Below are 17217 nucleotides of genomic sequence, written 5' to 3'. Positions count from 1 at the left end.
AACATTTCTTTGAAGAATGCGCAGGTGTTTTGTTGACATCTATCAGCATTATGTAGCTTTAGTGGTCTCCAAACATGCAACATTCATTTTTTTTAAGGCAGCATTATTCTAGGAGCAATAAACCAGCTCTAGGAGCAAACGGTGAGATGCACAGAAATAAAAAGTTGAATGTTTCATATCTCACTCATGTCTCTTTCTTGAAATAAGCACATACAAAACTGCTGCTGGGCTTACTCTGACAGTGACCTGCAAAGTTACAGCTGTATTGAGCAAGATAACATTTTCAAAGACTTCTTGAGTTGATGTTTGTTCTGCTGTCTATTTCTGTTTTATTGACTGTTGTTCCTTGTGCCTGCATCTTACAGTAACCAAAGTGGCTGCAATGAAGGAACAAAGTTGCTTTCAGCAACAGATCTCTGCATCCGTCTATTTTTATGGTGAAAAGAAAAAGGACAAGTTTCTAAAAATGCTAAACATAATCTTGGGGGACGCTCAGATCCCATCTTGGTTTTGCATTCAACGTTTACATCCCATTTCATGTTTACATGTAATTCTTTTCATTTGCTTTTATTCTCTTTAACGGGATATGAGTGTAGGTTTGGTCAGATGTGCAACTATGATCAATATATTTTCTTGTCTGTAATTTATAAAGAAAATGGGGTCATCAGTACTTGAAGCAGTGTTTTATTTTATTTTTTTTGCACTGAAAGATTAAGTACTCATTTCACTTTAACTGCTGAAAAATTAGATTTTTAGTTGTTTTTTTTTCCTTACACCATCTCAGGCACGTAAGAGGTTCAACTGATTTTCTTTTTATACAGTATGCAGAATAAATCAACTTAGTTAACCTAATTTTCATATTTAATCCTGGCAAGTCATGTTGCACAACACAAATAATGAAACTTGCCATGACTTTAAATCCAGCTCTGCTTTCTGCCTCTCCGTTACTCCGGGTAGAAATCCCCCACACTACGGCGCATACATGTCAGAATATGTGCGTTAACGTGTCTGGTGGTGTGATTTGTACTTTGCCTTGTTTTTTCTTCCTTCGATTGGAGATTGTTATGTTAAATTGAATTATGTTAAATATTTAAAACATGTAAATCTTCTAAAAATCCATGTGCCAAATCCAGTTCTTGTTTCGTCTGATCCATTCCAAACCCATGTTTGTACTGTAGGCAAGCTTCTGTACAAGTCGGTAAAAAATATTGTTTCTCCCCAATAGTCCCTGTATCTGGTGCCATTAAAGGAAACTATTCAAACTTGAAATAAAGAAAAACAAACAAACAAAAAAAAGTGTGTCGTTGTGGTTCATGTGTTCAGAATCCTCTTTTCAACAAGCAAAATACAACTTGGAGAAATATTTATAGAAAATCTGTTTATTACAAAAAAAAAAAAAAAACAGCGATTGAGTCATTGAGCTCATAAAATTTACATGCATCAATTTACAGCAGTCACAACAGAAAACATTTCACTAGCAGTACAGAATTACAACGTACAGCTCTTACATTAAAGATGTACATCTTTAAAGTTACAAAACTCTAAACTAGCTGAACATTTGAGAGATTGAGAACAAAACCCCACTTAGCTGAAGTGAGAATAGGTTGGCTTTAAAAACGGCCGCTGGCTGCTTTGAGGAGTGGGGGCAGACAGGAATCCTAGTTTTTTGCCTGCTGCAGAACTCGTAGACCCCCGACCCGAACTCTGGGAGCCACCCGTGGAGCCGGAAGACGACTTATTGTAGCTATAGCCACGACTACATCCACAGCCACAAAGAAAAGAGGAAAAACAGACATCAGAAAAGGAAACTTTAATTGTCACCCCCCACCCCACCAAACAGATTGCAGCTACTTCAAGCTTTTTTGTCACATGTGAAATGTTTCAGACCATCAAATATGAATCAGACAGAGATAAGCTGAGGGGATGATAGTGACGATGGCGGTAGGAGTTCGTCCTGCAATTGGTAGGTTGCCGGTTTGATTCACTCCGCCACTGTCATTGCCTGGTGGTCATCACTTCAGACTGTGAACAGCTTTATCCAAACCAACCAAGTTTGAAGGTAGATAGACTACTTTCTATATTTAATTGGGTTATCTTGATGAATATAAAATTTGTCTGATGATCTGAAATACTTCAAATGAACAAAGAAAACTCAGAAGAAACCTGGGAGGTGGTGATTACTTTTGGTAATGAAACTATGACTCTACATACCCTTTAGAGGAATTGCCTTGGTTGCCGTATGCTTTCTTCTTAGAATACTTGAAGAACGGAGCTTTCTTCCTCTTTTGTCCTCGAGCAGACTGGTTGCTGAAATAGGTGGAGGACTCCGTATTGTCATCTTCTGTGCGTCTTGTGTCTATCCAGCCATTTCCAGCACTTTCAGTCTGCTCGTCCACTACAGAGAAAAAAAAAAATCATCACAACAGTGTATACCACACACATGCAATGTAAAAAAAAAACCTTAGAATAATGAAGATGCATGTCCTCTTACCAGGTAGCTGCCATTCAGAGTATTTCTGAAGAACCTTAATGACTTCAGCTCCATACTTCTCCAGTTTGTCCTCCGTCACTCCATCAATTTGTAAAAGAACCTCCGGATCGGAAGAAAGTTTCTCTGGATGTGGGAAAGAATAAAGTTATAAAATTCACTTCAAATCCAATTATCTGATACACAGTCTCAGAAATTACCAGATATTTTCTTCAAGGCGGCAGTGGAGAAGATGTTGTAATAGTGAAGGCCAAACGCTTTGCCCAGCTGCTTGCACAGATCTATCAGCTCCTTCAGACAATTCTGAACCATTTCCTCTCTCTTGGAGATGCTCTTCACAGCAGCTCTCTGCTTCCTGATGCTGGACGCGCTCTCCGTCTCATAGAACTCCACCTAAATAAGACCAGTATGGAAGACTGTTGATTTATTCACCAATAAATAAGAGAAGGACAACAAAACAAAAACGTCACACTTTGTCCTAACTCGGCAAAGTCCATTTGGGCACCGAAAGGTAGAAATTACCTAAGATGAGTTAATAACTAAAATCTGAAATGGATCTGGATGTATTTTTTAACATGTAACAAAATAAAACATGCCTCTTCAAACCAGAAAGGCACCAACACATAATATTTGACTGTGTAGTGTAACAGTGCAGAATGATTGTTTATTGTTGTAAACAGAAATCTGGCAATTTCCTTGAAAAAGACATTTTGAAATTGTATTTTTTGGTCACCTATTGGAAATGCAAAAAGGATTGACTGAACACTCAAACTTTCCCAAGACAGCTAGCTATGTGTCTCAGTTTATATGTTTTAATTATTTATGACACAATAATATTGGATTCCTGGAAGGAGCAACCCAAGGCTCAGGGATGAAGACAACACAGCTCATACGACAGCTACGTCAGACCGTTCCAGCTTTGCAGCAACAAATCTGCTGCAGTTTTTATTTTCTCATGTCCTTGTCAGTACAAAACATCAGCTGGCATTCTTATTTTATTACACAGGTCTATAATTGTTTTCTCCTCATGTTCCTCCTGTAAGTTTACTCAAAATAATTATTTGTAGCAGCGAATACTTAATATCTCATCACACTATCCAAGTGAAGTTTTTTTTTTTCCTGGACCGTCTTTCAAATTTTTATGATATTAGTTAAAAAAAAAAAAAAAAAGCCTCTCCTTAAGACGATTTCCTAATCAGCTCTGTTGTGTAATTTGACGGTTGACCAGTTACCTCCATGTGACCGGACAGTATGTTCATTGCTTTTGATCCAGCAGAAATGTAAGACACGGCTTGGCCGTTGTTGGTGATGTAGAGATCCTCGACCAGAACGTTATCTAGAACCAGTTTCTTGAAGAGACGGTCTGCATTGTGGCGAGAGTAAGCAGCTCCCATCCCAAACATTCCTGTCTGTATTTTGGCAGATTTAGCCCCTGGAGAAGATATGTTTCAAAACATGAGGTGTATAGTAAATATTGTACTTTTTTAATACTAGTTTTATCGCAGGAAATAAAAGCGTTTACCTATAAATATGTCCACGAGCATGTTCAGTGTCAGTCGGTTTTGCTGGGGTGTCTTTCCAAACCTTGCTCCAACTTTCTCACAGTTCTCCTGGACAAACCTCACAATCTTATTCACATCGTCGGTCACCTTCCTCAATTTATATTGCTGCATGAAAGAAAATGAATAACATTCAATCATTTGTGTCAGGTTTTCCAACCAATCTCAAAAAACCAAACAAACAAAGAAAACGGTTCCTACATTGGGTTTGGCGCAGTTATCGCAGCTGACATCCGGATGGTCTTTACAGAAGTTTCTGTTGAACTTCAGTTCTCCAAAGTAGGCGAGAAGTTGAATCCTTCTGCACTCCATCACGTTCTCACAGAAGTGCACCATGCTGTGGAGGTTGTTGAAATGAGTCGTCTTGGCGTGTTTGTCGCCTTCTCGGTCCACTGCGATGACAAAAGAACAACCAGAAACTACTTAAGGGGAGAACATTGCAAATCTCCCTCAAAACTAAGAGACATTTAAAACAACAAACAACAGTTTCAGTACTATTTGGGACCATGAGTTGACGGTATTTATTTTGCAACAGGTTGGCATGCACGGTTAATCAAGCCATAATTAGAAATAACAGTATTAAATTTAGATCTATTAACCAATATTCCCAATAATAATAATAATAAAGCAACCTAGTTCCTTATTGCAAGTGTTATATTATATAATATGGATTTCTTTTTGGCTTAAGTTTTGGGAGTGCTTATTTTGTGGAATACTGTCCCCTTTTTGGCATTTAGGTGCTTGTACAGTAACACAAGTGTAATAATCTATTAAATTGTTATTTGTCAGCCTGTCTGCAACTGGTTTCTTTGCGGACATGCCGTAAATAGTGTGTCAATTATAGTTTAAAAAAAAATATTGGGAACTTTTAAAATGAGATTCTGAGACATTTGCTATCTCTTATTTATAGTAGAAATGCATCATAACACCATAGGCTTGGAGGACATGACAGAAAACAATTCAGAACCTGTCAAAGGTGATAGTGAAGTTCTGCGACTGATTATTTAAAACTCTGGTCTAATCTTGATTCTGGTAACCAGTTCATGTCTCATAATTAGTATAGTTTTATTTTTATTATTTTTTTGTTACATACTGCTGATGATCCTTTTGATGCGGTGGACGTCACTATAGGAATAAAACAGAATGCAGTGGGAGATTTCTCCATCTCTGCCGGCTCTTCCGGACTCCTGGTAGTAACCCTCCATTGATTTGGGCAGACTGGCGTGGATCACGTAGCGCACATCAGGCTTGTCTATACCCATACCAAAGGCTATTGTGGCACAAATGACCTGGAGGACAAAAGCGCAAACAAACCCAATCAGTAGGAAACCTCAGTATCCATCAGCAGGTGGAGTTAGCAGTTCCCAAATCTTTTAACGCTTAAACTGGGAATCTTCATGAGTTGTGATCTGACCTGACAACCGTCCTGATTGATCCATTTGCTCTGCACATATTCTCTGTCGCCATCGCTCAGTCCGGCGTGATACGACAGTGCCTGTATCCCTGCTCTCTTCAGACTCTCTGCCAGGGCATCGCAGTCATTACGAGACAGGCAGTATACAATGCCAGAGTCTCCTGCCAGAATGAGAAAAAGAAAACAAAACATGAAAAGTGCTGTTATGCATTTCAGCTAAACTGGAGTAATGATAATACAAAATAATTAAAACATTACTTTTACACTGACAAAACAAAATTCTGTCTTTACAGCCAGACAACCTTTTTCCTCCTCAGTAGACCGTTATTGCTGCCCTCAAGTCTTCACATACAGTTGAATTTTTAACCTTGCAGTAACAACAGTGTTCCAAAAATAGCGCCAGGATCGGAAAGTGACTGAATTATTTACGTGGGTAGTGCTTCTTGATCCAGCTGATGCAGTCCTCGTCAACCTTTTTGGGTTTCTTGGGCAAAACGGCGTACTTGAGATTGGCTCTGTTGAAACTCATGGTGAATCTGAAAAACAAACAGAAAGCATGCAGTCACTGCTGGCTGTCTGAGGTTGGCGTTCGGAATTGCCGCCATAAATAAGTGATGCGGTCTGAAAAATGAACACATACACTTGCGGTTTACTCATGTTTAGCTGGTTGAGGATGTCTTTCTGCACACGGGGGGTGGCGGTAGCCGTCAGGGCCATCATTGGTATGTTGGGAAACTTCTGACGCAGTTCATGCAACTTCTTGTAGTCTGGACGAAAATCATGACCCCACTGGAAAAACATGGGGATAATTTCATGGTTCATTGAGGTTGATTAAAAAAATGTAAGCATAGTTGTCTGTATATACACACAGAAGTGCAGCAACCTACCTGACTGACACAATGTGCCTCATCAATGACAAAGCGGGCTAGAAGGCCTCGCTCATACAGGTTCTGCAGAGCAGAGATCAACCTGTTGCTTGCGCTCAACTTAAGGGAAAAATAAAACCACCAATCGTCAGAATATAAATAAAATTAGAAATTTTACAAACACAAATCACTAAAACTCACCTTTTCAGGTGTGACATACAGCAGTTTAATGATTGGGTCTTTGCGGGAGAGCTGCATATAAATCCTTCCTGCCTCGCTGTCACTTTTATCACCAGACAGACTTGTTGCTGGAATCTGAAATTTAGGTAGAAGTTAATTTACTACATATTTCATTTTGTGTGGCGAAGTAAACTAAATATTACAATAACTTATCTAATCTTATATTCAATGCAAAAAAAAAAAAAAATCAACTGGTGCCTGACAAAATACTCACATCCAGAGTGGTGAGTTTCTGGATCTGGTCAACGATAAGCGACTTAAGCGGAGAAACAACAACAGCCACTCCAGGTGAGAGACAGGCAGGCAGCTGGTAGCACAAACTTTTACCCCCTCCTATAAAAAGCACACCAAAGTGAGAAAAGAGGTTATTTTTCACAGTGGTTGTTTAATTGAAAACATCTGGGACAGGATGTTAAATGCAGCAGACTGTTGTTGACGTCTTGGAATAGATACCAGGGACAACACTCTTTCAAAAATGGTAATCAGAAGAATTTGCAACTATATGAATTAAATTATAACACTAACAAAGCAAACAACAGTTCATCTTACTAGAAACTGGTTACATTTTAAGAGCAATGTTTGTTAAATACAACAGAAGTCTGCTCAAACCAACCTGTTGGCATCAAAACAAATGCATCTTCTCCCAGCAAAACGGCGTTAATCGCTTCCAGCTGATTAAATCTGAACTGATGGAGTCCAAAGCGTTTATGAAAAATCTTCATCATCTCCTGCGAATGAGGGAAGTTAAAGCCTCGGAAGCGATCATGAGCTGGGTTTTTGAAGTTGGGCTCTAAAAAATGTGAGAAAGATGTTAAATAAGAACATATGCTGTGTCCTGTAAAAAAATAAAGACTATATAATATTGGATTAGTGCAACAAGACATATTACAGTTTGTTCAGAGGCTGATAACAGTTCAACTCCAGTGTAATTTACTGCCATCTAGTGACCAAATGTAAAACAATTGACTAATATTTTTGGGTAAGAAAGAACATTGTTTTTCCAAGTGAAAATATTCAAATATTTCACTGGAAATACTGGTTACATTTTGCCTTGCCTGGTGAATAAATCTTCTGAGGTTTTGGAGCAGAAACAGGAGTCACTGGTTTCTTGTCCCATGACGCCTTGTTTGGTCCTCCTTTTGTCACAGCAGCACATGTAGTGTTTGGGTTTTCACTCCACGCAGACGGAGTCGGAGGTTCATCAAAGTAATCAGGGATGTCAGAATCATTAAAGTCATCTATATCAAAATCGTCAACATCAAAGTCATCTTCAAAGTCTGTGGTTATTGCATGTGTTGGGGTTTTGGATTCGAGTTGCTCATGTTCCGATTTCTTGGCGGAGAAGAAAAGATCAGAATCATTAACATCGGAGTTTGTTTTCTCTGAGAGACTAAAATGTGGTTTTGTGAAGCTTTGGGCTGACGGAGAGTCGCAAATACTGCTTTCCCTCTTATTCCAGGGCTTTGAACTGGCACTGTCCAAGTAATCAGAGTCACAGTCCACAGAGATTACTGACGATCTTTGGGAATTCAGAGGTTTTTTAGTGTCCAAAAAGAGGGAACTGCTGGGGGACGTCAGACTAGATGCACTATAACTGGAAAAAGTTTCTTTGTAGCTGGTGTCAGAAATCACTGTGCTGTCCGGCTGCGGCATGCGCAAAGAATCAACCCCACAAGCAAGAATCCTCTTCCTGTAAGAAAAAGGGAATGACTGCAGTCACACTTGGATTCAACCAAAAAAAAGACATTAGCACATCTCCTGCTGAGTATAAGTGAACAAACCTGTGGGCCCTCTTTAGCAAAAGTTCGTTCCCACAGGTCATAGCGATCAGTTCATGTTCGGGGATGGAATCGACCAGAGTGCAGATGGACTCCATAATGCTGAAGAGTTGTTCCTCTGCAGGAATGAAAGAGGCTAAACTGAGTACAAAAACTTTAAAAAGAAAAAGAAAACCAAGTAAATCAAACTCACTTGTTTTGTCACTGGAGAGGTGATTAGAAGGTTCAAGCAGAGTTGTGGCAGGGCTGTTTGACTGGAAAAGTTTGTCTCTGCTCTGTACAATGCCTGAGTGAGTTCTTCTATGAAAACAAGAAAAAAAAAAAAAACATTTTTGCTGAATTTTATGAGACCTCAGATAAGTTCCACATGCAGATGAATGGATTCAATAACATAGCTTATGAAAGTCAACACCTGAATCTCAATGAAATGCATCTACTCTAGGAATATTCTCTAAAACAATAATTGTTAAAGTAGATTTAAATGACTATTTTCTGTTTTCCCCCAAAAACGTGTATTCAAAACTAAGAAGCATTTAAAAACTGAAGCAGCTTACAAGATTTTTTTCAGTGTTTAATAGAACAGAAGAAAAACTTTTTGCATTAATACAATCAATCAGATTACGAACTGCAACGGCGCTCCTACACGTTTTTGTTGTCAAAATTACCTATGTTATTATATTAAAATTAACTCTATTCTCAATTCCTGGTATGTGAGGGTGGATGAACACATAGATCAGTAGATCAATAAATGGATTCACAAACACACTGGTAAATATATAAAAGGATGATCAAATGGACAGGTGAACATATGGGTATACAAGAAAATGAAATAAAGAATAGACAGAAATATTTATCTTTACTTATCCAAACCTGGAAATCTCCCAATCAAATTTTATAGTAGGAACTCCATTTCAATAGCTGTGTGACATGATATTTGCCCACCTTGTCTCTGCTGAAGAAGGCCTATAAAAAGTCTCATCAGGAGGAGGTGAAGGAGGAATGTAATCCACGTCTTCCTCAGGTTCAGAGTTGTCATTTAGCTTGATCACATTGGGATCAATCCATTTCCCCTTTTCATCTGAGAAGCACAAGAAACATCTCACTGTGACCCGTTGTATTTTAGCTCTTATCAAGACTATATCGGCTGTCCATATTCGAACATTTTAAACCAGAACGCCACTTACCTGTTTTATCTTTTGAAGGTTCAGACATGGTGCTGATCTCCTCATCGCTATCACTCAACACAGATGTGACATGTGGAGGAGGACAGCGCCTTCTGGTCCTTTTAACAGGAGTATCTTCCACTTCATCGTCTGGAAGTTCGTCAACTAAACTAGGTTCTAATGAGTCTGTTGTTTTACCAATTTTGGATTCAGGCTCTTCTTCTTTCTCCATGCAAGATTGTTCTCTGTTCTTCTTGCTTAACTCCAATTCTAAATGACCAGAATCATGACTTTGCTTTCCAGTGAACTCTGGAAAGTCTTCATCTGAGGATGACACTGTCTCGGTGACCCGCACTGATTTCTCTGAGCAGAGGGAGTCGTTTTTTGTTTTGGCAGGTGTTTCAAAGTCTTCAAAATCATCCCAGTCGTCAACAGGTAAATCAGATAAATCTAATCCTGCGGAGTCGATTCCTTTCCCACCACAGGAGGACTGGTTGTTGGGTTTAGCAGGAGCAGCAATCACCTTACCGCCAGTATCTGCTGGGAGTGCCTCACATGTTGAAGTGGAGTTACCTGCTGGGCTGAAATTGGACTTGGATTTTGAACTTGGAGAGAAGAAGTTGTTGATTTTGGATTTCTGAGTTCTTTCAAGCTTGTTTGAAAATGTTAAAGAAGATTTAGTCACCAAACTGTTCCCCAGCACATTCACGTTCCTGTTTGCCAAAATGTTTGGACTGTTTACCTTTGTTGGGTACTGCACTTTAGTTGTACCCGGTGAAGATTTCTTTTTGAATGAGAAAGCCCTGAAAGTGCAAACATATAATAAATTCAAAAAGCAGATACAGATACAGGGGAATATCTTGTGAATTTTTTTTTATCAAGCTTTAACAACTGAAAACTATATAAAGACAATTATCTTCGTTTTAGGTATGTTTTTCATGCACGTTTTCTTTGTGTTCAATACTTTACATTTCTACCTTCAGACCTACTGATAGTTAACATGTTTTAAGGGTTTATTTTATCACCTTTATGGGACTGCTGATTTTTAAACTCCTTGTAGGCATTTTTAAATCACATATACATTTATTTTGTAATTGCTTTGGTAGAAGCTGCAGATGTAGCTCTCCAGAAGTCGGTAACTTGACTGTCATTATCTTGATCTCAACTTTAACATTTTAATTTAAAGCGGGAAAACCTAGTTCTAAATACTATTTTGTTATAGTTTAAAACGGATAAGTATGCATTTTCAGACAAAATTAAAGTTAAATGACTGCTATGATACAAGCTAGCCCTGCTGATAGCTCAAATCTGTTAGCTTGTTTTCTTTTCGCGTTTTGCTGTAAAGGAACAGCACTTACCCCGTTTTAGGTTTAGCCAGAGACAGCTTGTTGTGAGCAGCGTTGTTGTGTCTCGCCAGCTGTTCCTTCAGATTATTTTGAGGCAAACTGGACATTTTTGTTGTGAAGCTGAGCTAACCTATGTTAGCTGAGGGGCTACAAGACTTCTGGTTAAGAAACTGCACTCAGTTTTCTAAACATTGCTCGCGACACCGGACGGGAGCACGTGCGTTTAGTTCTTCCAACCGCTGGTTTGTAAATCTTCATTCATCTGGCGCAGACTTTTGAGCTTCTCTTGGACCAGGAAGACAACAAAATACTGGATTTTGCGCCGAACCAATAAAACGAATCCTCATTGGCTGAAGATGAGCGCGTAAGAGCATTCTGGGAAATGTATGCTTTAGGTGTGCAATATATCCCCGTAATATGTGAGGGCCAAGTTTAACAATCAATATGACTTTCAATAATTTGGAAATCGAACATTTCAAGCCAGTCTGGAGTGATGTCAACTGATTGTTTAAATGTAAAAAATTTTCACCCGGCTTATATAAAAAGATTATAAGCTTCTCAGTTAGAAAATCAATTCAGTTTATTTATTTCACAGCAGGTTATCTCAAGCCACTTTTCAGAAAAAAAACAAAAAACAATTAATTTCAATCACATAAATTCCAATTAATCCAAATTATCAACAGTGCATGACACTTTATTATTCAAATTAGATTATAAAGAAATCTGTCAAAGGAAATCTAGCAGGTAGCATTGAGTGATTGACTTGCAACATTGTTGTAGCAACAGCAGACAATCACTTACATTTTGTAGTTGACTCTACAACAATCCACAAAAAGCAGTTTTCAAATTATATATTTTTTACCCAAAAAGCTACCCAAACTAATTTGGCACTATATGAAAAAGTACTTTCCCTCTAAACTGCATGACAGGTCTTACCAAACTGGTATTGTCGGAGCCGAAATACCATCTAAGGAGTTGTTTTTGCGAAAGGATTCTCAGCAGTTCTCTAGTTCAAACTGACCTGAGTCCCTTCCCTCCATTTGCGTACAAAGTGCACAAACGAACTCGGAAGGAATGCGGTCTCGACAGATAGCATCAACAAATTGGTCTGTTTGGTAGTACTGACAAGGAGCAGATGATTAGGTCTGTTGAAATCATGAGGTCTTATGTCCTTGTTTGGATTTCCAAAAAAGTGTATTAAAGGTCGCCCAACACACACTAGAGAAAAGCAAATCGAGGATCTGTTGGCAAAAACAACGCCTTTTCTCCATTGGTTGAAACCTTCCAATATACCCTCGTGGAGACATGAGAGTATAAAGACGGTTGAATTTGAGACTTCGGGGAGATTTTTGTCGAGACTATGGGAGATTTTGTGTATTGAACTCACGAAACTGTAATTCCGTGGAGTGTAATGAATCTCCGGCTCGTCTATGGCCTAGCAGCAAGAACTACGTCTCTGTGTATTATTTTCCTTACTTATATATTTAAGAGTAAGCCACCCTTCAATTCTTCAATAGTATCTCCTAGTATGATAAAAGCCTAGCCAGTCTAAAATCTTGGATGATTCAATAGGTATCTTGACTTAAGTTAGTTAATTTTTTTATGATCTGACATTATTTATCTCACTGAGGTCCTGGATTCAATTAAACTAAAATAAAACATCTTCATGCCGATTGGAGGTACATTTACTTTCTTTATTTGCAGAAAGGCATTATTACATGTCTAACTGCAATGTCTTCAATTTTGCGCCAACATCTAAACTGGTAAGTCTTGAAAAACTAATTCCCTGTCATATCTGGGAAAGCTCTTGCCACCTGCAGTGAACTGGTTAAAGAAACACGCACAAAAGTTTAAAAGATTTTATTTTTGACTTTGATGTATGAAAGAATAAACAACAATTTGATCAGCTCAGTGATCACAGTTACACATAAATTTCTATATAATTCAATCCATCACATAATAATGGCTTAGTAGAGATTAAAACTCTTCAATCAAATGCAGAGAATAGCATTGTATTGCTATGGTTAAAAAATCGCTCACTGTGCCTTAATTTTGTGAGACATGTCATGTAATAAGATCACACCACCGGAAAAGATGAGCAGGCAGCGAGTCCACACATATTCTTTCCCCTTTCAATAAGGAAGTACCTGTGAGGGCAAAATGTTGTTATTTTTGTAGGCCTGCATTGATATTGTTGGACTGTGTGACTGAAAAAAGAGGTTTACCCGTCTATGCCCCAATAAGGTCCCCAAGAGTTCTTCACTATCCAGTAGAGGGTACCGTTGTCTTGTCCATAGCCAACAGCGAGCACAGCATGATTCACCTTATCTGTTGTGTTGTGGCATTTAGTGCTGAAAGGAGGAACAGACCAAAAGTGACATGTGACTTTTTACTCATGACTGATTGTATAGGGAATGAGGAATTGAAACTATTATAATATCTTCTGTTAACATAAAAGTCCTGTGTTTTAGCACTAAGAACTGAAAGTCAAATGGAAAATTATAAACGTTTACATTTACATTTAAACAGCAGATGTATGAATTTAGCTTTGCATTTTACTCATTTGTGAGAGAATTTAAGACACAAATTTTCATCTACTCTAATTACAGAAAAATATCAATATACATAGCTTAAACACAAAGATATATGTTTTTCATATTAAGTTTTAACAACCTCCATGTCTACATTTGCTCTCACCTGGTGTACACACCCTGGTGGTAATGCATGAAGTCACTGGTTACCTCAAAGGCGAAACTAACAGGGTTGAGTGTGCCGACAGCATCGACCATTCCCATCTCGTCGTACTGAGAAACAACAGTAAACCTCTTCTCTTCTTACACTGTCATAAAGATCTTCTTTTTAAAATAATGCCGATGTTCACTTACCGCTGTTATGTTCCTCACTTCCTTCACAAAAGCAGCAGCCACGGACGGTTCATAATAACATACACCCTCCTTAAATATTCCAAGAGAAAACGTTACATCATACCATTGCAGGCACCTTTAAAATTGAGCTTTTAGAAAGGCTGAAAAATTACCACAGCTTTGTATGGGTAATCATTCTCTGTCATCAGTCCCTTGTTGTACATAATGTACTCAAATGCTTGACTGGGAAGACCGCTAGGGGACAAATTTAGGTCTCAGTTATAGAGAAATGACTGATGCAGGGAAAGAATTAAAAGTGGATGGAAACATGCTAGCGCATACCCATTACATCCGTGGTTGTTGAAATCCTGGGCGCAGTCTACCAGCTGCTGTTCTGACTGAATCATACAAGAATCAGGATTAGATCACTACAGTCATTTCTGGGCACAGGAATATAAGTTTTGGCAACAAAGTAAAAGTATGTCACCAGAGGCACGAGCTTCCCAGTGGAGATAGCAGTAACGGACTCCAAACAGCCAGTTGTGGAAAAAGTCCAGCAGCTTCCACATTGCCCCTGAAATGTAATAATTAATAACAAACCAAAAAAAGAAGAAAAAGTTGATGACATCAGCTCACTGATAAAAATCTGGTCTAAATAAAGAAGAATGGCCAATGTGGAACATCAGCTTGTGTCATGTTTGTGGGTGTTGATTTGGATGTGTTGCTATTTTGTATACTGTATGTGTACTGAGATGAAGGGTGTGATATTCAGAGTGCTACTGACTCAGGTAGGAACAGTCAGAGAGCTGTATTAGAAGTAACATCCCTTTCTTATTTTTATTTCCCATTCTTAATAAGTGTCTCATTATCTTGGGCTGGAAGTTTAATTAGCTCAATCATATCAGCTGAATTAATTTGACTTCAGGTCAAACTGGAACCACTCCAAGCATTTGACATCAGTAAGTAGTAATCAATTCCCTAGCAATGGCGATTACATGGAGCTACATATGGCATCTCAGAGTTGTGACTTGTGTTTGCCTTGCTTAGCTGTAGATTATGTTGTGAATTCTACAGTGGCAGGTGCAAAGCAAGGTGAAGCTGTAGCGTTATTTGCTTAAAGCAGCTTATCTTCCAGTGCCATTTAAGTGCAAAGCTGATCTACAATCATGCAATAAATGCATTTCAAAAATAATTTGTTTAAAAAAAATAACCACAAGAAATAATGTAGAAAACAAAATTGTGCAAGAATTATAAATTACTACAATAAACATAAAGAAAATTAAGGTAAGAATCTCCTCTGCTAAGTTTAGAGTTTCATGTTCCGTTAAAATGGTATGTGACACTAAATATCCAAATATTAGGATATTTTGACAGTAATGGGAGATGTGGGTTGTTCGTGTGTTCAAGAAAAGTTCCGTTTTTACATGTTAGTGTCTCCCTTGCAGATATCAAAACTCTGTACAAGTACAAAGTGCGCTACGTCTCTATAAATGGAGAAAAAACTATAAAAACAATGAATTTAACTTTACCTGATTCTTTACTGGTGTTATATAATTCCCCTTCGTTCTCCAATCAATGGAATCTGGATGTGGTCCATTACTGCTGAAGTAGTTTCCTTTAGTGGCAGAGCAGTTCTGTAAATTGCAATAGGCCTACAAGTTGACAAAGAAAATCCAACACACAAGTTCTTTGTGAGCAAAGTTTGGTGCAAATGACATTACCTGTGGCTCAGACAAGAGGAAAGACTTTCGGAACTCATTGAAAGTCATGTCTGAAAATTCGTTGAGTCCCACTTTTTGGAGAGATCAGAAAAACATCGTTTAGGAGGGTGTCAAATGATAGAATTAATGAAATTAATGGAAAAAAAAAATCTTACTTGTGAAAGAGTGATTCCCTTCATTGTGTTTGTCAATCTTCCTCTTGTTCTCTGTGAATATTTGTAATCTTTGGTAGTACTCCTCGAAGTCGTACGCTTTGTTGTACTGTACAACGCAGGAGTGCAAAGTTTCTTGTCAGTGCTGCACTGATTTTTCACCTCAGGTAACTTCCGTGTAACAATGCACTTAGAAAACACATAGAAAACTTTCAGCAGGAAGAAAAAAAAAATGTAAACAGACCCACCTGTGCCATCCATGATTTGAAATGAAACTCGTCTGAAAAATAACATAGCGCATCAAAATTCGTCGGGTGCAAAAAATAAACAGTAAAAAGTAACTTGACACCAAAGTGGTATAGCTACTGAAAGTGAAACTGCAAAAGCGAACAATAAGAGCCACTTAAGTATTAATGTCTTACCTCGTTTAGTCAAGTAAAAAGCTGAAGTTAAGGACACGAAGCTAAGCAGAAGCCAGACCCTAGTCATGTTCACTTGTTAGCGCTCCGGCCGGAGGTGAAGGTGGAGAGAAAACAGATGAGGGAGTCACGAGGTGAAGTGCTGCCCTACAAGTAACATGAAACGTTCAGCAGTTTGTGACGTCAGTTTGTTGTCGGAATAAGGCACCAATAAAAAAGCACAGCTCCTCCTGCCACAGTCGGTAACCATGGAGTAGACAAGAGGAGAGGGAGAACCTGCTGCACCATAACTCAAGTAGGGAAGCTGTAATAGCATTGCTATGCTATGCTATGTTTTATCATAACTTTGTAAATATGACATGAACAATGTAGTAAAAGAGCACCAAAGTCTAGTCTTTCCTGGGTTCAAGTTGGCCACGAAAACTGGTCAAATCTCCGTTTAGTTTTATGCCTCCTGCATTTTATTTTTAATTTGTAAGCCTAAATACTGAGAACGCCTTTAATAACGTGGTTTCTTTTTATTTTACAGACTACATGCAATTTATTACAGTTTCTGATGTAAACCTTTAATCCTGAAAATATTAATACCCCTGACAAATTTAGGTTTGAAGCAATGTTTTACTTCTGCCAACATTTTTTTATCTGACTCAAAGTAATTTTGACATTTTGGAGTGGTCCAGCCAGAGAGAACCTGTGAAAGGAGCTAATGATTCGGGCAATTTTAACAGGAATTGGAAATATAAACCATAAAAAGCAATAAATGATTCAATAAAACATGCAAACAGGGTCAATGAAAAACACGAACATGCTTTTTCAAAATTGATACTGTTTTTACAGTGTTTTGTTGTCTTTAGAGATATGCCTGTCTCCTTGCGTGTTAGAAAAATAAATGCTTGGTTGAATTGAAACAATATTAAATAAAAAAAAATATTAATGAAGCATAAGCTTCATTGTAACATAAAGATACAAGCTAGTGTCTGGTTTTTCCAAGTAGTTTTGACATCGATGATTGAGGTTTATATATTTTGTGTACTTTTTATGGAGACTGATTCACCTAATTTAGAATCTCAAAGTCTTTCACAAAAAGCCACTCTGCTTTTTAATTTTTAAATTATATTTCACTGATATTCAACAAAGAAAATGTGTCCTAGTTTTCTTGCTGGACACTCCATATATTTTAGCCTTATTACAAAATTGATTGTGCAGA

At 38.1% G+C, this 17217-nt stretch overlaps 2 protein-coding genes across 4 annotated transcripts; both read right to left on the bottom strand.

Moving 5' to 3' along the window:
* Window positions 1-1363: 1363 nt before the first annotated feature.
* On the bottom strand, window positions 1364-11198 carry blm (BLM RecQ like helicase). Of its 3 annotated transcripts, XM_008412329.2 has the most exons (22): window positions 10867-11197; window positions 10251-10311; window positions 9530-10160; window positions 9288-9423; window positions 8539-8645; window positions 8349-8463; window positions 7623-8257; window positions 7181-7357; window positions 6782-6900; window positions 6529-6642; window positions 6349-6447; window positions 6102-6250; window positions 5891-5997; window positions 5462-5622; window positions 5141-5336; window positions 4249-4439; window positions 4011-4155; window positions 3721-3920; window positions 2689-2881; window positions 2492-2614; window positions 2212-2395; window positions 1364-1756 (listed from the first exon to the last, which is right to left on the bottom strand). In XM_008412329.2, exons 1-22 carry the CDS (start codon window positions 10959-10961, stop codon window positions 1585-1587), a joined length of 4110 nt encoding a protein of 1369 aa, XP_008410551.1. In that variant the 5' UTR covers window positions 10962-11197; the 3' UTR covers window positions 1364-1584. The 3 variants fall into 3 exon arrangements, with proteins under 3 accessions (XP_008410551.1, XP_017160905.1, XP_008410550.1); XM_017305416.1 differs by having other exon boundaries at window positions 8539-8642; window positions 9530-10311; window positions 10867-11198; XM_008412328.2 differs by having other exon boundaries at window positions 9530-10311.
* A 1501-nt stretch (window positions 11199-12699) lies between these two features.
* On the bottom strand, window positions 12700-16352 carry ctsh (cathepsin H). Its single transcript, XM_008412331.2, has 12 exons — window positions 16014-16352; window positions 15840-15871; window positions 15595-15700; window positions 15440-15510; window positions 15248-15352; window positions 14206-14292; window positions 14061-14116; window positions 13892-13973; window positions 13740-13808; window positions 13552-13658; window positions 13080-13205; window positions 12700-13001 (listed from the first exon to the last, which is right to left on the bottom strand). Exons 1-12 carry the CDS (start codon window positions 16078-16080, stop codon window positions 12932-12934), a joined length of 978 nt encoding a protein of 325 aa, XP_008410553.1. The 5' UTR covers window positions 16081-16352; the 3' UTR covers window positions 12700-12931.
* Between the last annotated feature and the right edge of the window lie 865 nt (window positions 16353-17217).

This window comes from Poecilia reticulata, linkage group LG6 (genome assembly GCF_000633615.1).
Source record: "Poecilia reticulata strain Guanapo linkage group LG6, Guppy_female_1.0+MT, whole genome shotgun sequence".
NCBI lineage: Eukaryota > Metazoa > Chordata > Actinopteri > Cyprinodontiformes > Poeciliidae > Poecilia > Poecilia reticulata.
The sequence above is the reverse complement of the archived record's forward strand: the minus strand, read 5'-3'. Positions and strand labels throughout refer to the sequence as shown.